The sequence below is a fragment of the Ictidomys tridecemlineatus genome, chromosome 1 (genome assembly GCF_052094955.1).
Source record: "Ictidomys tridecemlineatus isolate mIctTri1 chromosome 1, mIctTri1.hap1, whole genome shotgun sequence".
Lineage (NCBI taxonomy): Eukaryota > Metazoa > Chordata > Mammalia > Rodentia > Sciuridae > Ictidomys > Ictidomys tridecemlineatus.
In genome coordinates, this window is record NC_135477.1 from 12,737,238 (window position 1) to 12,762,039 (window position 24,802).

The following is a 24,802-nucleotide window of genomic DNA, read 5'->3' on the forward strand; positions in this document are numbered from 1 at the left end:
TTTCATGTAAATGGAGTCATATAATGTTCCATGGCATATTTTCCAGGATATCCATGTCCTTGTATGCACAAGTACTTTGCTCCTGCCCAATGCTATTCCATTGTGTGGATATATTATATTTTAGTTATCTACTTACCAACTGATGGGCATTTCAGTGGTTTTCACTTTTTGACTATTATGAATAAAACTTCTACAAACATCCATGTACGAGTTCTTGTATGAACATACACATTCTGTGATCTGGAGTATATTCCTGGCAGTGGAATTTCTGGGTCTTATGGTAACTCTGTGCTGCACTTTTTGGGTTGTGGCCAAACACTTCCCGAAATGGCTGAACTGCTGGGCACGGTGGTGCACCTGTGGTCCCCACTACTGGGGAGGCTGATGGGAGGATGAGTGGAGCCCAGGAGTTTGAGGCCAGCCTGAGCAGCATAAGGAGACCCTATCAGAAAACAACCAACCAACCAAGAAAGAGTCAAGCAAACAGAAATCTAGAATGCCTACACCATTTTATATTCCAAAGCTGGCAACGGATGATGCTTCAAATTTCTCTGCATTCTCCCCAACCCTTGTCATTGTTATCCTACAGAATTCTTGGTTGGCAATCTTTTATTAAGCATATTGACTATGTCTTCCCACTTGTCTGACCTCTCTGACTTTTGACAGTTTGATGTAACTAGGTTTGGATTTTTGAGTTTACCCTATCAGGAATTTATTGAGCTTCTTGAATATATAGACTTATATCCTAAGCACTCATGTAACCTTTTAGATTTTTAGGACTATATCAGAACTATTTTTTCCCTTTGTGGTGCTGGGGAACCAACCCGCGTGCTAGGAAAGCATGCTACCACCGAGCTACACCCCCAGTCCTTATTTCAGAACTTTTTAATATACCCAAGCACCTCTCATTCCCTAAGTGTTCCTTCCAAGTGTTTCATTTGGCTTATTGGTTACCCCAACTGTTTTTGTCACCTGAGTTTTTGCTGATTCTTTTCAATAAATGCCCTGTGATTGTTGGCAATGGGTGAGCTCTGAGCTGGAGCAAATAAAGATAAGCCTTGTGAATGGGATTTTCTGGGCAACTGCCATAAAGACCAAAGGGTAACAGTATCTGGAAAGGGAATTGTAGAGGAACTCTAACTCCATTCTGCTTCCTCCAGAGGCCCCTGTGATACTGTTTTCACTATAGTTTTAGGACCACTGGGCTGCAGATGCTACGCCCTAGGAGTTGCGCGCTTCTGACATTGTCTTCACAAGACTCTTCCAGTGGTCTGGAGAGCCTTCTCTCACCTGCTTGAAGTTGTGACCCTTAAGGAAAAGCTCACTGCACCAGTTGCAGAAGAGAAGGCAGAAGTTCCCAAACAATAAGATCACTGTAATGGCTGTTGGACAAGTCGATATGGCGTGTGCAATCAGCATTCTGGGAATTTCTCTGGCTGATGAACTTGCCCTGGTGGATGATTTAGAAGATAAGCTCAAAGGAGACAGGATGGATCTGCAGCATGAAGCTTATTTCTTCAAACACCCAAAACTGTAGCAGATAAAGTTTAGTCAGTGACTGCCAGTTCTAAGATCGTGATAGTAACTGCAGGAGTCCGTCGGCAGGAGCGGGGCAGTTGTCTCAATCTGGTGCAGAGAAATGTCAATGTCTTCAGATTCATTATTCCTCAGATCATCAAGCACAGTCTCTCAATGGCATCAGAATTGTGATTTCCAACCCAGTGGACATTCTTACATATGTTACCTGGAAACTAAGTGGATTACCCAACACCGTGTGATTAGAAGGGAGTGCAGTCTGGCTTCTGCTAGATTTTGCTATTTTATGGCTGAGAAACTTGGCATTCATCCTAGCAGCTGCCATGAATGGATTCTGGGAGAACATGGCCACTCAAGTGTGGCTGTGTGGAGTGGAGTCAACGTGGCTGGTAGTTCTCTCCAGGAACTAAATCCAGAAATGGGAACAATGAGAGTGAAAGCTGGACAGAAGTATGTAAAATGGTGGTTGAAAGTGCCTATGATGTCACCAAACTAAAAGGATACACCAACTGGGCTGTTGAGTGAAGTGTGGCTGACCTCATTGAATCCATGTTTAAAAATCTATGCAGGATTCATCCAGTCTCAACCATGGTGACAGGGAGGTATGGCATTGAGAATGAAATCTTTCTGAGCCTTCCCTAAGTCCTCAATGCTCTGGGATTAACCAGCGTTATCAACCAGAAGCTGAAGGATGATGAGGTTGCTCAGCTCAAGAAAAGTGATGTACCCTGTGGGACATCCAGAAGGACCTAAAAGACCTGTGACTGCTGAGCTCCATGCTATAGAAATTGGAACACTGCAGGGTGATTCACCTTGAGCCTTTATTCTCCATCCATGTATAGGGGTCATTTGCTTCTTATTTAATATGTGATATGGGCTACAGAATCAAATCCCAGGCTTGCTTTAATGTGCTTAAAAAAAAAAAGACTACTGCTATTTAATTAAGGCTACTATGGAGTTGGGGAGAGATGGATGAGAATAGATTGAGTTAAAATGCCATAAAATTTATAGTTTTTACTATAATATTTTATATATTAAAAATATAATATATATTTTTCTTTAATACATGCCCACTAGATTGATGCAAACTTTTGCTTATTTTCTAGATTTCTGAAAAAGTTGATTTTTTTGCAATTCTTTTCAGTGTTTGCATTTAATTTTCTAGTGCATTATGATTATACATAATAGTGGGGCTCATTTTGACATATTTGTAAATGCATATAACACAGTTTTCTCCCTTTCAATCCCCAGCACTACCCTTCTCTCCTCCTCCTTCCCCACTTGATCCCCTTCCTCTACCATACTAGTTTTCCTTCTATTTATTTATTTTTTAATTGATGTGTTATAGTTATATAGAGTATTGGAACTCACTGTGGAACATTCAGACACACACCTAGTGGAATTTACCCTCCTTCATTCCCCAGCTTTCCCTCTTTCCCTTCCCTCCCCCCTTCCCTTGTTTCTCTCCATCTACTCATTGCTGTTTTAAAAAGGAGAATTTCCAGGTTTTGTTACTCTTCCATATTGGCCAACACCATTCCAGACTATTTTTAAATAATGAATTGAGAACTTGCAAATAAGGGCCCGGATTATGGCTCAGTGATAAAGTGTTTGCCTAGCATGAATGAGGCACTGGGTTTGATCCCCAGCACCACATTTAAATAAATAAATAAACAAACAAACAAATAAAAAATATTAAAGAAAAGAATTTGCAACTAATACAAATTTCCATTTCTTATAGAAAGGCTTGGCAGTAATAATCCACCAAGATAGATTTTGTAAGTTTGGGAAGTTGTCAGAATATCCTGCTAATATTAATTAAGATGTGGATTGGTGTCTGATCTAAGCCCTTGCTCTCTCCTTTCCCCTCTCCATATATATATAGTCTTATGTAACTTAGCTGAATTTTTAAATGACACGAATCACTCAGAAACATCCTTTCTTTTTAGCGCTTTTTTAAATATAGGTGGACACAATGTATTTATTTTATTTTTATGTGTCGCTGAGGATCCAACCCAGTGCCTCACACATGGTAGGCGAGCCCTCTACCTCTGAGCCACAACCCCAGCCCTCTTTTTAACGCTTTAGTAAGACAAAATTGGAACTTTCAGTAAAAAAGATTATAAGCCAATGATGAGATTTCATTGTTTCTCCTTGTTGGGTTTTACATTGAAATATTCTGACTGTCCTTTCACTTCTTCTTTCTTTTTTTTTAACTTTTTTTTTTAGTTGTCAATGGACCTTTATTTTATTTATTGACATGTGGTACTGAGAATTGAACCTAGTGCCTCCTGCAGGCTCGGCAAGCTCTCTACCACTGAGCCACAACCCAGCCCCGTCCTTTTCACTTCTTCATGGGTGTTTTGGCACACTATGCTCAACTTTTCCAAGAGGTTTTCAGAGACATGTTTTTTCAATTCTGATGTTTCCACTCTGTTAGGTCAGAAAAATTCCAAGCTATAATGTTTTTGACCCTGTTTTTGGGGTACTTATAGGTTCCCAACTAAATTGCTTCTTTGCCTTCAAATTGATATAGAATAGTCAGCATAGATTTCAAGAATGGATTCTCTACATCATATATTTATGGCAGTTTTGAGAATGATATCTTACATGGAATATCTTATTCAGACACAAATTGCATCATTATCATCAAAGTTGTTTATAATCTATTTTATTCAGTTTTAAGGCCTCTTGTTTTCAATATCTATAAGGTTCTTATGTAGTTGAGTAGACAAGTAGTCTACTTACATATAGTTGAATGCCATGTAGCTTTAAAACTAAGGCAAATGTAACTGATTAGAACTAATAAAAATAAGTTTAAATAATAAAAAAAATTTTAAAAGGCAAATTAATGTGACAATATGAGAAGACCTTGAAAATATATTATAAAGTGAAAAAGCAGAGGGTAGAATAGTGCAAATGAGCCATGTTTATAAAATATGTATATAGAAGTATGTATTAACATTTCCAGAAGAATATCTATGAAACACAGTAACAGTCATGCTTGGGTAGAGTGTATGGGTTGGGGAAGAGCCAAAGACTCACTTTATTAATATACTTGGACCCAAAAGAGCAAACATTACCTTGATAGTTTTCAAAAACTATTTTAAAAATCAATTTTCAATGTGGCATGCAATCTACAGACTAATAAAATAGTTCTGGAGCTAAGCTGACCCTGGAGAATCACTTAATGTTTGCAGCATTAAAACATATGCAAATTTCCCCTTTGTTTCTCATTCTTCTCCATGTATACAATTTTCATTGTGTTTTCCTTTCCTCTACAAAGCCCCTCTCTATTTTATCAAGTTACTCAGTACCCAGTAAACAATGAAGCTCCATTTTTAGGAGATGGAAATTTGTCTGAAAATCAAGTGAAGTAAATGAGAAAAAATACATGGAAAAATAAGAATGGATTTATCATGTCCATCTAAAATACTGCTTTCAATGATCTTTCATTACTACTTAAAACACTGCTTTCAATGACCTGTACTTATTAGGAAGGTTTTCAACTCCATACAAGTTAAGTGATTATGTTTATCAATGCCACATTATTTGGTAGAGTAAGAAAGAGGAGTTGTGCAAGAGCTATTGATCATGAACATAAAGAAAAGGCATCCCCAAGGGAGCCTTATCTGGGAATGCTTTGCACCAGATTGGATGGTTGTCATGATAAAAGGAAGCATTTACTTTTCTCTCTAGAGAAGTCAATGAGTGTACTGAATGGTTATCAAATGTAATTACTGAAAGATGGCTAATGTTGCTGTGGGACTTTCTGTATTAGGATAGAGGCCAGTGGAAGGAACATCTCAGACTTATCACCAGGGAATGTATCCTTGGCTCTGGGGAGTAGCCTGAGTTCTATTCTATCACAGGCAATAAGATGTACCCCGTAATGAGGGGGTGGAGTTCCTCAGCATGAGAATTGCCTGATTACATAGGAAATGCTACTTTTGAGCAGTTGTTTTGAACATCAAATGGCCTTTTGGTTTTGAAGCCAGTGAGCTACCAATCTTGGCAAAGATGGCTTGTAAATGTAAAAAAAAAAAAAAAAAAAAAAGGCAAAAATGTGCTGTGAAAAACCAAAATGCAGTTTTGCTTTCCTTCTCTCCCTCCTCACGACTTCCTCCTCCTCCTCCTCCCTTTCTCCACCAGCATAGATACACCCGAAGACCTGAAATCAACTGACTTGCTTAGGACAGAAAAGCTTGGTATTAGCTTTTGATTTTCCCGTGCACATGAGAACATGTCATTTAATCTTTGTGGATCTTATTTTCCACTTCAGTAAAAATGAGAAAGTTGGACCAGATGATATTTTAGGTTCTTTCAGTATTATCATTTGGTTAGTTCTATCAGAAAAAGGATTTGGAAATTTAAAATTAGATGATTTGTCATATTGGTTATTTTAGAGAATGAGTAACCCCATGTTTGAATTTTTGCAAAGAATAATGTAGTCTTCCATCTGTATAATCTGTGCAATAATACTAATGATAATAAAGGTCTGCTCATGTAATGGGCTAGTGGTAGACCTGTGGGATGAGAGCCACTCTAATTTATTTCTAGAAAACTAAGAAAATCACAAGTGCTTTTAGTTCTCGAGTGCTCATCTGAGAAAGTAATCTGATTTTTCATGACAGTGAGTTTTAAGCCAGGGAACCTCTCCTCTTCCCTGGACTCCAAGTCTATGAGTATTCTCATATGAAATAATGTCTGTCACTCAAACAGTTGCGATACAGAAAAGAAGTACACGTTGTAGGGTTGAGCCCTGGGCTAAAAATAAGCTTTTGGGCTCCCAGGTATTACATGCTGATTCATTAAGAGTATCACTTATTTACTGACTTTATTTTTCTTTTGATACTCAAGATCAGTTTTAATAAAAAACGGGTAGCTACTAATTTTGAGAAGTCAAATAAAAAAACAGTCACTTTCTGTTTCAATGTCTTTGGCATCTCAATGGTTGAACTTAAGTTAGGAAAATATATTAATGAAGTCATACTTAGCTATAATGCTGGACTGAACATTATATTTTAAAAAAATGGGTGAGCCAGGTATAGTGGCATATGCCTGTAGTCCCAGCTACTCAGGAAGCTGAGGTAGGAGGATCCCTTGAGTCCACTTAAAAAAAATTATCTTGGCTACTTTAGTTCCTTTATATTTATACATTGTCTCATTCTTGAAGAAAGGGGGACAGTAAAACACCATGTTGTCCCTGAGTGCTTCTTTTCTGTTCTCTACACTGAGCCAAATTAAGAGAACAATGAGGGCAAGCCTGGGTCAGAAAGTCCAAGGTCCAGATTACCTTCAAGGGTACTGGCTTTCTGTCATGTACACTGGGAATCAGGGCAAGTTAGTGTTATCTGTAGAAAGCTACTTTCTTGCATGTATGCCAGGATGGTTGCTCCTTGGATGCTGGACAATCTTACTAAGCAAGCTAATGCTGATGATGTCACTGCTTCTGCAGCCCAACTTGGAACTGAGAGCTCTGTGGAAAGGATTATGTGTCACTTATGCTGGGGATTGAACCTGTGGCCCTGAGCCTACTAGGCAAGTGCTCTACCACTGAATTATATCCTCAGCCCCTTTGTGTTAAGCAAAGATCTGTATGTCTATCTTTATGCCAGTTCCACGCTGTCTTTATTATTGTAGCTTAAGTCTTCAATTCCTTTTATATAAGTGAACCAAATTTATTCTTGTTTTTCAAGATTTCTTTGGTTATTCTATGTCCTTTCTTTGCCAGAAACTTTAGAATTGACTTTACATTTTCTACAAAAAACACTTACTGGAATTTTAATTGGAATCACATTAAGTGCATAGATGAATGTGGTATTTTAACCATATTGTCTTCTAGTCCATGAGCATGGTATAACATTTTATTTATTTATGTCTTTGACTTTTCAGCAGTTTTTAAAAATTTTTCAGTGTATAGATCTCACATAACATTTTTGGTAAAGCTAAATGATTTCATTATTTTCAGTGTTATTAAAACTGGAATAATTTTAAAGTTTGACTCTCTGCTAATTGTAATTACATAGACATATAAATTATTTATATGTGATCTGAATCATATTGATTTTTATTTTTTGCCATTAATATGGTGGATGCCTATTGACTTTTAACTTCTTATTCTGGAATAATTTTAGATTTATAGAAAACTTGTGAAGATAGTACAAGTATACCTAAAATTCCTATGTACCCTTTACCTAGCCCTCGAGGTAAATGATCATTGTATTGGTCAAAACTAAGAGATTAACATGGGCACAAATCCTCTTAAATGTAACTCTATTAGGATTTTGCCAGTGTGTCCACTAATGCCCCTTTTCTGTTCCAGGGTCGGCTCCAGGATACCACATCACTTGGTCATGCCTCTTTCCTCTCCTCTGGTCTATGACAGTCTTTCCATGTTTTCTATGATCTAGTAGTTTTGAAGAGTACCGGTCATGAAGTTTGTAAAATGTCCCTCAATTTGTGCTTCCTTCACATTTTTTCTTAATAGATTGAGGTTATTGGTTTAGGAAAAATACCAAGAAAGGGAATACCTTTCTTATCCTGTCATATCAGTGGGCACAAGCTGTCAACATGACATATTACTGTGACTTAACCTTGATCACTCCATTCAAATGCTGTTTACTAAGTTTCTCCATTTTAAAGTTACTATTTTTTCCTTTTCCATTTCTTCTCTTTGGCAGCAAGTCTCTAAGTCTAGCCTACATATAAAGGAAGGAGATTAAATTCTGCCTCATGGAGGGGGACTATTTACATATATTAGTTGGAGTTCTTTCTTCCTCATTATGAGGAATTATACATAATGATTTGACTTCTATCAATATGGACAATATACTCCCTGCTCATGTTGTATCATCTTATATCCCTCCTGCTTCAACCTCAGAATTAACCATTTCCCTGAGGAGTTCTGGTTCCCTTTCTTACATAATCGAATTTAGGAATCAAGATCTGGTTTAGGTTGTGCTCATGGATACTGGTATAACTCTGTGTCTAGGCCTTCTCAGTGGATGAAGAGAGGAGATAGCGATGTGCATTAACCCATGCACACACACACATCTTCATCTACTTACCTATTTGTCTACTATTAAAAGAAACATGAATTCACACTGATATCTTTGATTGTACTCCAGCATCACAACATTCATTTTAGACTTCCTTTCTTCCATATTGATATGGTTCTGATAGCAATGTTTGCTTTGGAAACAGAAATTCACTTTTGCATGATTTCATCTACAAGGAATGCTAAATCAATAGAAGAAACTACACCCAGTGTAATTAGGCTGAAGTAGAATACAAAAAAACCTGTGTGCACACTCACATTTCAATAGCTACCTTAGTCATCACGTGTCTTCAACAAAGTTATCTTTTGTTGCTCTTTTGCATTTATGAGGGAGTGACATATACATCACACCTCCTATACCCCAAACACATTTAAGTGTCCTGGTTCAAAAACACCAAGCAATGAATGCAAAGGGAAAGCCATATGTATTGTGGAAAAGATTGGAATAATAAAGCGTTTTTGAAAGAAATAAAAGGACAAATAATATCTCTCATTCAACAAGCATAAAAGGATCCATATGTGGACCATCAGAGATGATACTATGAAAATAAAAATAATCTACAATGGCATAACCTCAAGTACTGTGACGTCAATAAGAACAAGGTCTAAAGAATTAGAAGAAATGAAAGATTGTTGAGTTTATGAATTGAGCACAAACAGAAAAAAACAGAAGCATCTTTTCTCACAATCACAAAGCAAGCAGGATATCTGAAATTGCCACATCCTGCAGAAGTGGTTCCTTTTGGTGCTGATAGTGGCTGGGTTAGTGGTTGCAAATATGACCACAATTTCCAAACCTTCAGCTGGTAGGTTCAGAATTCAGCAGGGAAAAGCAAGCCCAGCTGAGAAAGCAGGAAGAGAAGTTCTAATGGTGGTATAGAAGTTAATTGGAGAATGCTCTATATTGTATTGGTATTCTAATTTGGTTATAAATGCTTTCCTTGAAAGACCTACGAATCAAATTCAGAAAAAAAAAAAAAGCCTCGGGAAATAATACTGTGAAAGACTGTGATGTTGGAGTCCAAACATCAAACTGTGGACAAGGAGTTACACCCATCCACAGACAGTGTTACCACTTTCCCAATGGATTTCAGACAACCCTTCCCCCACCACTTCACAATGACTCCAAAGATGCAGCCTTCAGGATGCCCATGCTCATGAACACTGGGTGTTTTTCAAGCCAAATGCCCAATTATTTGTAGCATCATGCATTTCTTAATCATTTAACCTGTGTAAAATGATGCTACTGATTTTATTAGGTTCTCTATATTTTATTTATTTGTGGTTGGAGAAGCATTTAAGTGCTGTGCTTCTAATCTCATTTCCCCCATGACATCTATGGTTTTTATTGTGCAGTTCTGCACAGCATGATGACTTTTAAGAATGCATAAGACATGCTGCAGCAGAACTGGCTAACTTATCTATCTGACAGTGAGAAACCCACGGCCCATCATCTATGGTTTATTGACTTATTTATTCAACTCTACTATACCTGTAGAGAAGTTTTAGAATTGCAAATCCATACTCCAGTATGAGGCAAATTTATCAACTTGTATTTATGGACAGTTTCTTTTCTCTTTAGATTTACAGTATTCAGTGAAAATTCTGTTTTCTTAGATTACTCAGGTAAGGTTGTTTTTACTGTTCCTCTTTAGTGAAGTAATGTCATGCATTAATAATACTGTCTTTGGGGTCTGGATTATTCAACTTAACAAAATGTATTTAATATCTATCCAGATTGCTGTGTGACTAAGTAGCTCATTTTTTTTTAATCGATGTATATGTTCCATTTTGTGGATTACTATAATCTGTTTATTCATTCACCCATTGAGGGACTTCTTGGTCATTTCCAGTTATTGGTGATTATAAATCAAACATTTACAAAAAATTATATATATATATTTATCTATGAACATAAGTTTTTGTTCATTTGGATAAATCTGGAGGTATAAGATTGCTGGATTGTATGCTAAATGTTTGTTTGTTTGTTTGTTTGTTTATACCAAGGAATTAACCCAGGAGTGCTTGAGCACTGAGCTATATTCCTAGCCCTTTTTTTAATTTTTATTTTGAGATAGGGTCTCACTAAGTTGCTTAGTATTTTAGTCAGTTTTTTTTTTTTCCTGCTGTGACTAAAAGACCTAATGAGGACAGTTTTAGAGGAGGAAAGGTTTATTCAGGGGCTCACCATTTTAGAGGTCTCAGTCTATAGACAGCGGGCTCCATTCCCCGGGCTCCAGGTGAGGCTGAACATGGTAGCAGAAGAATGTGGCGGAGAGAAGTGACTCACATGATGATCAGGAAACGGAGAGAGACTAAGCTCAGCTCACTCAATATATACCCCAAAGGCATGCTCCCAATGACCCACTTCTTCCAGCCATCTCCTACTTGCCTTCAGTTACCACTCAGTTAATCCCTATCAGGGAATGAATTCACTGATTGGGTTAAGGCTCTCATAACCCAATCATTTCTCCTCCAAACGCTGTTGCATTGTCTCACACATAAGCTTTTGAGGGACATCTCACATCAAAAGCATAACACTTAGGGTCTTGCTAAATTGCTGAGGTTGGCTTTGAACTGGTGATCCTCCTGCCTCACCTCCCAAACCACTAGGATCACAAGCGTGCTACACCTCATATGTTTAATTTTTTTATAAGGAGTAACTGATTGTCTTTCAAAATGGCTGTGCCATTTTAAGTTACTTCAGTAATAAGAGAGTTTTTGTTGATCTGCATTCTTATCAACATTTGCTATTGTCCTTTTTCAATTTTAGCCATCCTAACAGAAATTCAGTATTATCTCATTGTTGTTTTAATTTTCATTTCCCTAGTTTCAAACGATGTGGAGCATCTTTTCATATGCTTGTTTGCTGTTTAAGAATCTTTTTTGGGGTAACATATCTATTAATATTTTTGCCAATAAAAGGTTTGGTTTTTTAATTATCAAGTTTTAAGAGTTCTTATATTTTGAATACAAACACTTTATCAAGTATGTGACTTGCAAATATATTAATCTATAGCAAGTCTTCATAATCTCCAACTTCTTTTAATCTTAGTAGAACCTAAAATATCAGCTTTTTAAATTAATCATGTTTTGGTATTATTTTTGGAATTAATTGTCAAGCCTCAGGTTACACGATTTTCTTCTGTGTTTCTCTTTAAATGTTTTACTGTTTTAGGTTTTCAATTTCAGTCTATATTTTATTTTGAATTAATTTTTATCTAAGGTATGTGTTGAGGTTTATTTTTGTATGTGGATTTTTAGGTGTTCTACACTATTTGTGAGAAAAAAATATTCTTTTTCTATTGAATTGCTTTTGCTGCTTAAAAAAGAGGTTGACTGCATTTTGTGGACATACTTCTGACTTGGCCATTCTGTTCAATTTTTAGTATGTCTTTTTGCCAGTACTTCATTGTCTTGATTACTATAGCTTTATGCTGAGTTAAAGCTACAGTAATCAGCTACCTGAAATCAGTAGCTTAAGTTTGTTCAAACAAAGTCTGACTTTGTTCTTTTTCAGAGTCATCCTGGCTATTCTAGATCTTTGGTCTTTCCATACAAATTTTAGAATCAGAGGATTGAGACTCTAAATGAGCTTGTAGGGATTTTGATTGGGATTATATTGGATCTAGAGACCCACTGAGGAGAATTGATGTCTTACAAATATAGTCTTCAAAATGAATATATCTCTCCATTTATTTAGTCTTTGATTTTTCATCAATGCTTTATACTTGGTTAGCATCTAGATCTTCCACAAATTTTGCTGGGTTTATACATAAGTACATTTTTTAGTGCTATTGTAAATGTATACATAATGTGTATTTTTCCTTGGTTTTTGCTTTTATTTTTCCCCCAGTGCTGGGGATTGAACCCAGGGCCTCACATGTGCTAGACAAGCACAAAATTACCGTTTAGCTACAACTCCCGTCCTCTGTAGCTGATGTTATCTTTTAGCAGCTCCACTACAATATGTCTAGATGTGGGCCTTGTATTCATGTGCATTATTTACAAACAGACAAATTTTAGTGACAACCCAAATGTCTAAGAATTTGAGAATGGCTAGTATTACTTGATTAATGGAAGAAGAGGGCTAAGTTTGCTTAAGAAGAAGTACATACAAAATACTGTTTAGTTGCTGGGTGTGGTGGCACACACCTATAATCCCGGCTACTTGAAATGCTGAGGCAGAATGATAACAAGTTGGAGGAAAGCCTGGGCAACTTAGTGAGCCTCTCCCTCAAAATTACAAAAAGAACAAAAATGTAGCTCAGTCGCAGAGAACTTGTGTAGAGGCACAAGACCCTCAGTTCAAACCACAGTAGTACACAAACAAGAAATACTGTTTAGTAAAAAGTAGAACAAAGTATTATGTACACAAATATTTGAAAATTAAAATATTTGCAGAAGAAACATGTTTAAGAATGTGAAAATCTGATTTTTTTTCCACTTTTTTTTTTTACTGGTGCATTATAGTTGTACATACTGATAGGATTTGTTACATATTTGTACATGTGCACAGTACAACAATATAATTTGGCCAATATCCCTCTCCAGCACGTTCCCTTTTCTTCCCCACCTTCCACCCCTTGGTCCCTTTTCTCTACTAATGTCCCTTTGATTTTTAGGTGATCCACCTCCACCTTTCTTTTTCTCTTTTCTCTCTGGCTTCCACATGTGAGAGAAAACACATGACCCTGGACTTTCTGAGTTGAACTTATTTCACTTAACATAATATTCTCTAGTTCCAGTCATTTCCCTGCAAATAACATAATTTCATTTTTCTTTATGTCTTAATAAAACTCCATTTTGTATATATAACTACATTCCTTTTTATTTATTCACCTGTTGATGGACACCTAGGCTGGTTCCATGGTTTGGCTATTGTGAATTGTGCTGCTATAAATATGGGCAATCTTGTATCACTGTAGTAAGATGACTTTAATTCTTCAGGATAAACACCCAGGAGTGGTACAGCTGGTTCATACGGTGCTTTCACGCCTAGCCTTTTGAGGAACCTGATTTCCATAGTGGTTGTACTAATTTACAATCCCATCAACAGTATAAAATTCCTTTTCATCACATCCTCTTCAGCATGTATTATTATTTGTATTCTTTTTTAAAATAAGTTTATTCATTTTATTTCCCCTAGGGAGAATGATGTCGCCAAATCGCCAAAGGTTCTGGTTCCTTGCGTGTGCTGTCTTCAGATGCAATGGTATTAGTTATATATTGTTCATTTATTGCATTTATTTCATAGTGAATTTTAAGAAGGACATCGAGGGTCTGAAACATATCCAGAGGAAGATGACAAGAATGGGGAGGGTTTCCAAAATCTTCACGTCTGAGGAATGTGTGACAGGCTTGGTGGTATTTGGAACAGAAAAAGAGAAAACCTTAGTGAATCCAATGCTCATTAATTTGAGTCATTAAGACAGTCCTGTCGACAACTCTCCTGTGTCATTCTGGAGGCAGGAGGGAGACAGAAGTAGGCATGGTGGAACAGTTTAACTAATATCCTCTAGCAATTAGAGTTGTTTAAAAATGGAATAAACTGGTTTGAGAGCTTCATAAGTGTTGAGAGCCACAGCCATTTTGCCCAGAAGTAATGGTTGTGAGGCGAGCCATTAAGATGATGCTGGATTGATTCAATTGTATATAGACCCCTGCTGCCCGCTGCTTTGGAGTTCTAGGCGAGGATTTCCTGGGGAGTTTCGTTGATTGGGGAAGTTCCGGTAGAGGGAGTTCCTGTTGGTGTGGTGTGCCGGAGAGGAGCCGTGTGGGGTGTGGGTGGCGTTTGGGAGAGTTCCCGGGGAGTGTGCGTGGAGTGCTGTTGGAGTTCAGGCAATAAAGTTTCCTGTTTGAACATACAAGTGCTTTGTGGCGGCTGGGTGATTTGTGCCCAGCCAGACTGCGGCACATAAGTACCCCTTTACTGGAAGCAAATGTTAAGAAACTGAATGATCATCAGTGAAAGATAAGGAATCTTGGGGGGAGATTGGACAAGTTTACTATTTGCATTCTTTCTTTTAATAATCATTTAGAAGTTTATTTTACAGCACTTTTATTGAGACATCATGTAACTTACTGATCAGGACTGTTTACAAATGTAATGTTTGGCCTTTGAGACAATTAAAACCGTTGAAGTACTAAAATTTGACATCATGATTTGTTTAACTTAAGGAGGGTTAAGATGATGAAAACTAAAAGAAAAATTTTCAAACAGAAATATAATTTTCACAAAAACCCTATATTCTTCCCTTACATGAAAAGAAGGGAGGGAAGGAGAAAGAAAGGAAAAAAAAAGGTGTGTGTGTGTGTGTGTGTGTGTGTGTGTGAAAACGCAAAGAAAAAGAAGGCAAGAAAAACTCTTTTTTTCCCCTGTTTGCAAAATGGAGGGAAATTTCTTGAGGTCTCAGCACATAATGTAATCAACCAAGTCAGTTTATATTAAATCATCTTCTTTACATATTATTGAATCCCATTGGCAGCTGCACCCTGTTGAAACTGCCTCTTCACTGACTGAGGTCCTGCCATGGCACCCATGTGATGAAGAACTCTTGGATCCATCATTTGGGCCATTTGTTGATTCAATTTTGCCATCTGTGATTGGCTCACATTCTTAGGCATGTCATCACCTTTGAAAAGTCCCTTGATATCTCCCATCTTTTTTACTATCTGTGTGAACTTGATATATTACATCAAAAGTTCCTGGACATCTCTTGTTGACATGCCTGATCCTTGTGCTCCTCTTTGGGTTCTTCCTGTTTGCTTACTACAAACCATGGTGCCATCTGTACTGTTCAGTTCTTGATCATTTATACTATCCATTATTGTCATTAATTTCTTTATCCTTGACATTGACTCCTTTGTTCATTTCCTTTGCTTATAAAATCTGTTCCAAAAACCAGGGATCAACCCCAAGATCTGACTGAACGGGCCCATTTTAATGACATCTTGAAATCATTCATACATGTCTTGCGATGTAAACTGACCATGTTTCAACTTCTCTACGAGTCCTTCATTTCATCCAATTTCAACTCATTGACTTTATCTATCAGTTCTTTAATGTCACCCATACCCAGAAGCTTGCTGATGAAAGGCTCAAAGTCATCAATATGTTCCCCTGTACCCATGAAAACAATTGGACTTTTTGTGGCAGCAATCACACTGAGTACACCACCTCCTTTTGCATGACCATCAAATTTCATCACTCTTTTTTTTAAAAAATTTATTTATTTTAGTTAGGTATAAATGACAGCAAAATGCACTTTTCTAAAATATTTTTATACGTTTATTTTGTTTACTTTTATGTAGTTCTGGGTATCAAACCCAGTGCCTCATATGTGCTAGGCAAGTGCTCTACCACTGAGCCACAACCTCAGCCCAAAAGAATGCATTTTGATTCATTGTACCCAATTGCAGCATAACTTTTCTCTGATGGTACACGATGTAGCGTTTGCACCCTAGGTGCAGTCATACATGTACCTAGGGTAGTAATGTCCATCACATTCCACCATCTTTCCTGCCCCCATACTTCCTCCCCTACCCTCACTCCCCTTTGCCCAATCAAAGTTCCTCCATTTTTTCCCATTTTCCCCCAACCCCATTATAGATCAGCATCCACTTATCAGAGAGAGCATTTGGCCTTTGGTTTGGGGGGATTGGCTTACTTTCCTTAGCAGGATATTCTCCAATTCCATCCATTTATCTGGAAATGCCATGATTTTATTCTTTTTTAAATGCTGAGTAATATTCATTGTGTATATATACCACAGTTTCTTTATCTATTCATCTATTGAAGGGCGTCTAGATTGCTTCCACAGTTTACCTATTGTGAATTGAGCTTCTATAAACACTGATGTGGCTGCTTTATATAGACAGAGGAGTGGAATAGCTGGGTCAAATGGTGGTTCCATTCTGAGTTTTCTAAGGAATCTTCATAGTGCTTTCCAGAGTGGTTGCACCAATTTGCAGTCCCATCAGCAATGTATGAGTGTGCCTTTTCCCCAGATCCTTGCCAACACTTATTGTTATTTATATTCTTGATAACTGCCATTCTGACTGGAGTGACATGAAATCTTAGAGTAGTTTTGATTTGCACTTCTCTAATTACTAGACATATTGAACATTTTTTCATATATTTGTTGATTGGTTGTATATCTTCTTCTAAGAAGTGTCTGTTCAGCTCCTTAGCCCATTTATTGATTGGGTTTTTTGTTTTTTTTTTTAGTATTAAATTTTTTGAGTTCTTTTTTTTAATATTTATTTTTTAGTTGTAGGTGAACACAATTTCTTTCTTTTATTTTTAAGTGGGTGCTGAGTATCAAACCCGGTACCTCAAGCATGGTAGGTGAGCGCTCTACCTCTGAGCCACAAGCCCAGCCCCCAAGCCACAAGCCCAGCCTCCTTGAGTTCTTTATATATCTTGGAGATTAGTGCTCTATCTGATGTGTGTGTGGCAAAGATTTGTTCCAAAATGTAGGCTCTCTCTTCACCTCACTGATTGTTAGTTTTGTCACTCATACTGAGGCTACATCTACTTTATCTTAGCCTTAGCTTGGGCTTCACAAGTCTAACCAATGGAGGTATCTATCACATAAACAATGTTATCAGGTTGTATAGCATTAGCAACTTGAAGTATTTCTTTGAATAATGAGTCTTCTTGTTTGTGGCAGACACTTGTCTCAACAACAATAATTAAAAAAATGTTATTTTTTAATTTCTCCACTCCTTTAGAAGCAATGACAACAGGATTCATTTCCATAGAATAGAATTCTTGCTTTAGTAGCATTCTGGTTTAGTTGGTCAAAAGCCCCTGCTCTAAATGTGTCTGCATGTATCAAGCAGGTCTTCCAACCTTTCCTCTGGTAATAATATGCTAATTCTGAACACATTGTTGTTTCACCACTCCCTTGGAATCCAGCCAACATAGTCACATTCTGTTTTCCTTCAGTGGGTGTCCATGCTTTAACTCCAGGGTCTACAAGCTTCACAAGTTCTTTAAAGACAACATGTTGAATCATTTTTCTTTTGTTAAGATCAGATGCTATCACTTCAAGATCAATAGGAGACTTAACATTTTATCTTAGTTGCTTCATTAGTTTAACATCCACTTCTAATAATGCTCTACATACTTCTTTTAGCATAGCACTTAATACCTCTTCATTGATGATGGTGGCAATGCCCAAAGAGTGTAATGATGTTATTTTTCTTCCAAGGTCTGCTTGAACATTCTTGAAAACTTTAAGATGTGCTTATGAGGAACTCTTTTGCCTCATGAGGAGATGACATCATTCAGCATAGTCCAGTCTTTCTGGAAGAGGACATACTTCCAAAAGGATCTGGGGAGATGTTTCTTTGTTTTGATTGGCTTTGGTTTTACTTTTTTTACTATTAAATAACTGAGGCAGCAAAGTTAGTGGCAAAATAGGGTCTCTAGGGATACAAACTAGGAAAGAAAGCCAGGCCTCTAGGAGCTACTTTAAGAAAAAGGGATTAGATCCAAGAGGTGCTCTGGGGAAACTCCGAAATGGGGCATCTATTATTTATATTCTTGATGACTGCCATTATGACTGGTGTGTAATGAAATCTTAGTGTGGTTTTGATTTGCATTTCCCTAATTGCCAATGATGTTGAACATTTTTCATATATTTGTTGGCCATTTATATCTCTTCTTTTGAGATTTGTTTGCTTAAAATGTTTGCCCATTTGTTAATTGGGCTATTTGATTATTTGGTGTAAAGTTTTTTAGTTCTTTATCTATTCTGGATTTTAATCCTCTGTCAGAAGAGTAGCTAGCAAAGATTTCTTCCCATTCTGTAGATTCTCTCTTCACATTCCCAATTGTTTTCTTTGCTGTGCAGAAGCTTATTAATTTGATGCTATCCCACTTATTAACTCTTGCCATTATTTCCTGAGTGTTAGGGGTCTCATTGAGAAAGTCGTTGCCTGTGCCTATATGCTGGAGTGTTGACCCTATGTTTTCTTTTAAGAGGTGCATAATTTCTGATCTATTTTCTAGGTCTTTGATCCATTTTGATTTAACTTTTGTGCAGAGTGAGGAATTAGGATCCAGTTTCGTTCCTCTACATATGGATAACCAGTTTTCCCAGGATCAGTCATTGAAAAGTCTGTCTTTTCTCCAACGTATGTTTTTGGCATGTTCGTCAAGGATGAGATGACTTTATCTCCGTGGGTTTGTCTCTGTGTCTTTTATTTTGTATGATTGGTCTATGAGTCTGTTTTTATGCCCAGTACCATGCAGTTTTCGTTATTATAGCTGAAAAATCTGTTCTTTTATAACTGGTTTATTGAAATATAATTTACATGCCATCAAATTCTCCCATTTAAAGTGTATAGTTCTATAGTTTTTAATCCATTCATAGAATTGTGCAACCATGAGCACAATTTTTCTGTATTTTTATTGGTGTATTATAGTTGTATAAAATGGTGGGATTTGTTGTTACGTATTCGTACATGCACACAATATAACAATATAATTTGACCAATATCATTCCCCAGTATTTCTCCTTTCCCTCCTCTCTTCCCAACCCTGGCCCTCTGGTTTCTTTCCTCTACTGATCTCCTTTCAGTTTTTATGAGACACTCACATACACACCTTCCTTTTCCTTTCTCCTCTCTAGCTTCCACATATGAGAGAAAACATGCAACTCTTAACTTTCTATTCTCGATGGCTGCCATTTTGAGTGGAGATGAAATCTTAGTGTAGTTTTGATTGGCATTTCCCTAATTGTTAATGATTTTGAATCTTTTTTTTCACATATTTTTGGTCATTTGTATTTTTTCTTTTGAGAAGTGTCTGTTTAGTTCATTTGTTTATTTATTAACTTTTTTGTTGTTTTTTAATTTCTTTATGTATTCTGTATATTAATCCTTTGTCAGAAGAGTAGCTAGCAAAGATTTTATCCCATTCTATAAATTCTTTCCTCATTTCTGTTTCCTTTTTCCTGTGCAAAAGGAGCTTTTTAATTCGATGCCATCCCATTTATTAATTCTTGGCATTATTTCCTGAGTTTTCAGAGCCTTACTGAGAATGTCATTGCCTGGAGCATTTTTTGAGCATTTTTATTACCCCAGAAAGAAACCACATACCTATCAATAGCCATTTTCTATTTTCTCTGTAATCCCCCCATGCCTTGAGTTTCATACAAATTTCTAATCAGCTTTCTCTTTCCATGGATTTTCCTATTTTTAACATTTTATATAGATGCAGTCATACACTATCTGGACTTTTCTGTCTTTCCCCACTCAGTATAATGTTTTCAAAGTTCATACATGTTATATCATGTGTCAGTACTTTTTTTAATTGCTAAATAATATTCCAATGTTGCATTTTTGCATCATAATTACCATTACAATAAGTAGCTCTGTACTGAAGCCTTTTAAGATGGACCCACTAATATAGAATGAAAAAATCAAACAAATATTAAAGAAAGAATCCTTTTTTACTACAGCACTTTCCCACTCCACCCAGACCCCTTGGACCTGTTCTTGTAGCCTGAAGAAAGTAATTTTCTTGAACTTTGTACAAATATTTTCAATTCATTTTTAGAAAGCATTTTTTCTCTCTCTACATATACATGTATGTATGTAAACAAACTCATTTTTAAATGTTTTAAATTGCATGTTGTATGCAGGTTAATAGCTCCAATGTGATGCCTGTAACATAAATCCCTATGTGCATTATTTAACAGAACAAAAACTAATTATACCACTTCTATCCTCTCATCAATATTCATATCATATAAATAAACCATAAAGTAATGGGAGATCTGCATCCCAATAAGTAACTCTAATAGTCATCCTAATAATTCATTCCATGCCCTCAGGATAATACCATATTGTATTTCAGGTGGCTATTTTAATTTCAAGGAGGGTAAATGGAATTAATTTCAAGGGGCTTCAGGGCTTCGGATTGAGTGTGGGACCAGAACACTTAGTTTGATTATAGATTTGATAATTAACTTATCCTTAAACTCCAAAAATATTATCTAAGTGTAATTGGAGTACACAATAAAACCAGATATTTAAGAGAATGGAATTTTGTAAAAGAATACAAATACCTAATGGACACTCTGCTTATGTTTGGTAGAATGTGAGAAAATACTCTGGTTATTTAGGTTTGGAGGGAACTCTTCCAAATTGCCCAGCAGTCAGAATGACAGCTCAGGTTTACCATGTTTCCCCACTGCCATGCAAGAGCTAGATGGCCATGATTTGACACTCAGTTCTCCTGTATTTTACTCCCCTCTGGAAAGAAATTATTTCTTTTCACAAAATACCCAGTGGCAGGACATTTTCGTGGAGTCAAGTTTGGATTGGCTCATACTTCTAGCCTCTTCTTTCAATTCTGAGGACTAAACTGCAGTTTCAGGGAAAAGGCCACGTGGTTGTCTTCTGGAGATCTTCAGCTGATCTGCAAGTACTTTGAATTATTTTATGAAAAAATTAGGGAAAGGATTGAATGATTAAAAACTCAAACTAATTATTTTTTAATTTTTAATTCACTCCACTAAAAAATACTTTGTTGCTATTTTTAGATCATTCTACTACCAAATGACCCATGCTAAAACACTATATTGCCGTTTTTATAAAAGCAGAAAGCAGTGCAACCATTTTTTCAATTTATTTCGAGTCAATAGTTAGTAATATACTAACTATTGACTCGAAAGATACTGGTTACAGGATTCATCAAATTACCAGGCCTCCTGCCCATCTATACCGGAGAGAGGGACACAGCAAATGGAGTTGGACATTTGCATAAAATATCAAATGAAGAGTGATCAGAAGCACTGTGCTGGTGTCCTACCTATGAGTTTAGGATAGAAAAATCAAGATGTGCAATAGGTCTAATCCAGGTTGGATTTATTTTCTATGCTAACTGATCAGTGTAAAAGAACTTTGCCTGTTTCAGTTTATAATTAGCAACCATAACCCTTTCTCATACCGGTAATTAAAAAAAAAAAAACCAGCAACTAAATGCTGCATTCTGGTTTGGCGTTTTGATCTTTTTCTTCTCTGTTCAATCCTTACCCTTCTCCTGGAGAGTAGGCATTATTACTGTTCCCATCCTTTAGGTGCAGTTCAAAGAGCACAGGAGACTAGACCAAAGGTTAGCCAGCAACTTGGGCCTGGGGAAAGTTGCCCTTCAACCAGTCAGACTTACAGCCTCTCTCCTGGTCAGGGTCTATTCTAGAGCTGGGTTTAAATAGTGCAGAGGGCAAGAGGGCAGTGAAGGGGAACAAGTGCTGGCCTTCATTTCACAACACCACGCTCTCCTGCCAGGTAGCTGTTTGCCTTAGGCATTTGAGAGGCAGTGGTCGCCCCCCCCTAGAGTGAAGGTCCTCTCAAGCCAACCACAAGATCCCTACGCGCCTCAGGGCCCATGTTCCAGCCACTCAAACCTGATGTCAGGTGGAGAAACCCGCCAGGGCCCTAGAACTGGTATCCGACTACCATGTCTCTCTCCCAACTGTGTGGTGACCTTACCAGCTGGGCGGCCCGCAAAGCGCAGGATGGCCTATTTCGCTCCCTGCTCTATTTCGCAAGGTGCAGGCCCCTAGGTTTTCCAGCCTCTAAAGGTCTCCCCGATAGACCACTGCGTGGGAACTCGGGGCTTCTAGTGCCCGCCACTTCCCGCTCTAAATCGTTGGCTCTTAGTGGCGCGGGTAGTGACCTTCGCGCTGCGTCCAAGGTGGAGTTCCCACCGGCGCTAAGAACCCAAGGCCGGTTTCTCTGAACGCGCGTGTCCGGGGGCGGAGGCGGGGAGAAGGGTGCAGGAGCGCCCAGCGGCCGCACGCAGGGCCGCGCGCCCCCCGCCTGCGCGTCCTGGGCGCGGGCCTCCAGGGAGGATCCCGGGCCGCAGCGGCCGCAGCGGGCTGGGACACTTGTTCCCGCCCCCGCCAGCCGCCGCCCCCACCGCGGCCCAGCGCCTCGGGGCCCTGCCCGCCGCCCGCTGCAGGTGAAGCGGCCGCCGGGAAGGTGCGTGGGGATGATCTCACTCGCGCGCTCGGCGCCGGGAGGAGGAGGAGCGGGAGCGGATCCAACTTCCGGGTAGTGCCGCCGCACGCCACCGGCATCTTGCTGCTTCTTCCCCCTCCCCCGGGGCCCCCTCGCCTCTCCTCCTTTCCTTTTATTCCCAGCCCCACCCGCCAAAATGAACAGCTCGGACGAGGAGAAGCAGCTGCAGCTCATCACCAGCCTGAAGGAGCAAGGTAGGCGGGCCCGCGGGCGCCAGGTGTGGGAGCCGCGGCCCGTGGGCGGGGACGGCTCGCGAGCCGGGTCTGCGGCAGGTGGGAGCCGGGCGGGGGGCGTTGCGGCCGTCGCGGTCACCCGGTAGCTCCGTCACCTTGCAGTAGAGCGCAGGCCGAGACGAGGTGCGAGTGTCGGGGAGGGTCGGGCCCCGCAGTGGGAGAGGCGCTGCCGCCTTGGCCCGAAATTGGAGATCCGGGCCGGGGACAAGGACCTGGCGCGGACCGGGGCGCGCGACACCCATTCCACGCGGGAGAAGCGGGTGGGGCCGGACGCTGGGCGGCTCTGGGCGGCTCAGCTGGCCGTGCTCCTGGCCTTGGCCCCACCCTTGCACATTTGGGGCGCTCGCGGGCCTGCAGCGCTGCTTCACAGCCTTTCCAGCATTTCATTGGGGTCGGTGCAGTTCCTCTTTCCTTAGCCAGGATTCTCAGGCCGCGATGTGTTTTTATCACTTCCCATTTTTAGCAGTGTATTAGTCAGTGAATCAACACCCTGTCTGTGCGCCTGGTTTCCTGAATGGACAGTGTTGGCGCTGGGCACAGGGCAGCCAGGCCCTGTGCACACGTTTCTCTACTGCTTGTAACTGGGGATTATCCCTCAATAAAGAGCTGTTTCAATCATTTTCATCATTATCACCCTTCTGAACAAAGCCAGATCAGAGAGCCATTGTTAATCTAACACATTTTAAAAATTCTTATTACCCTGATCAAAGGGTGGTCTGAGAATGTGGGTCAAGAAGGAGCCGAACATGGAGATTTAGGAAGTAAAAAACGAGTAGGTACTTGTGCTTCTCTAAGTGACTTGCTGACATGGCCAGAAAGTGAAAGGGGCCCTGCTCTTTGGCTAACCCTTGTGTTTAGTCTCAGTTCTTCTGCTTCTCTTGGCTCAGCTCAGAAGCTTTGTGAACTTGGAGGAATGTCCGCCCTTCCTTGGATCTTGTGGTTTCAGTCAAGCTTTACCTGTCTAAAAACAAGGACTAAACCAGACGTCACATTGTCCTTCCTGTCCAGTACTATGTATAACCTGTTGCTTCTTGATTACACCATCTTCCCATCTGCAAGGGTACTCCTTGCAAAAAATTCTTAATAGGACCATGTACTGTGTGACCTTGGAGGAAATTACTTAACTTTTCTAAAGTGGACATTGCACATTTCTCTTTGATATCTAGTATCTGGAATGTGCTGGATAGATGTTAGTCTTCTTGGTCCTAGCACCCTCACTTCCCAGCCTAGACTAGCCTGAGGGCATGAAGTCAAGAACCAGTGAATCTGCTGGATGGGCAGAATTTCCTTTATAGGAAATCTCAAGTTTTATTAAGGGCTGCATTCTATTTGAATGTTATTTCTAGACTCTTGATTCATATTCCTGGACACATGGAACTTTCATTATTAGTATTACTGGATATCACATCTCTTGATGGATGCTCAGTCTTCGAATAATAAAAAGTTACTTCCTTTTCATTCTGTATATATTTTTAAGGGCAGATTAACAATGCAAGTAACCCACAAATTGTTTTTATTTGATTTTGGAACATGTTCTCTGTCTCCATGTTGGATTAAGGAGTGAGGAAAAAGGGTGTATTTCTAAGTTTATGTTTCTTCTGTTGTATTAGGAAACATCCATGGTGTTGGTATTTTCAGAGGCTATATTTCCTTGATTAAAGGCATATCAAAGGTAATAGAACAGTTGACTTTGAAATTTGTGTTTATTAAAAGTACACTTTTTTTTAATGATGTTGAGTCTAGTTATCCAGGTGTGAGGATTTTTTTCAGCCCATAGTATGAGTTTTATATATCTCAAAGCAGGGCATTTACCATTGGATCATTGACTGTGATAACAGTTAACTTATTTCAAGAGTATTTAATTGTTGCTTGACTTATGGAACTAACTGGAAAGCTAGGGATTTGAAATGAGAACTCAGGCTCTTTGGGTGTC

The 24,802-nt window shown here is 38.8% G+C and overlaps 1 protein-coding gene and 2 pseudogenes across 7 annotated transcripts in view; 2 read left to right on the forward strand and 1 right to left on the reverse strand.

Annotated features, from left to right (window-relative positions):
- The first annotated feature begins 1,020 nt into the window (after window positions 1-1,020).
- LOC101955648 (L-lactate dehydrogenase B chain-like) lies at window positions 1,021-2,205 on the forward strand (annotated as a pseudogene).
- Window positions 2,206-15,057: 12,852 nt separating this feature from the next.
- LOC101955354 (signal recognition particle subunit SRP54-like) lies at window positions 15,058-22,695 on the reverse strand (annotated as a pseudogene).
- Shtn1 (shootin 1) overlaps window positions 22,454-24,802 on the forward strand; it is a 99,509-nt gene continuing 97,160 nt past the window's right edge. For 6 of the 7 annotated variants that reach the window (XR_013436659.1, XR_013436700.1, XM_078043654.1 and 3 more), the window contains exon 1: window positions 22,604-22,830. Coding sequence is in view for 4 of the 7 variants with exons in the window: in XM_078043654.1 (XP_077899780.1) it covers window positions 22,773-22,830 (58 nt within the window). In the remaining 3 variants the exon portion in view is untranslated. The other variant, XM_078043794.1, reaches the window with a different exon arrangement.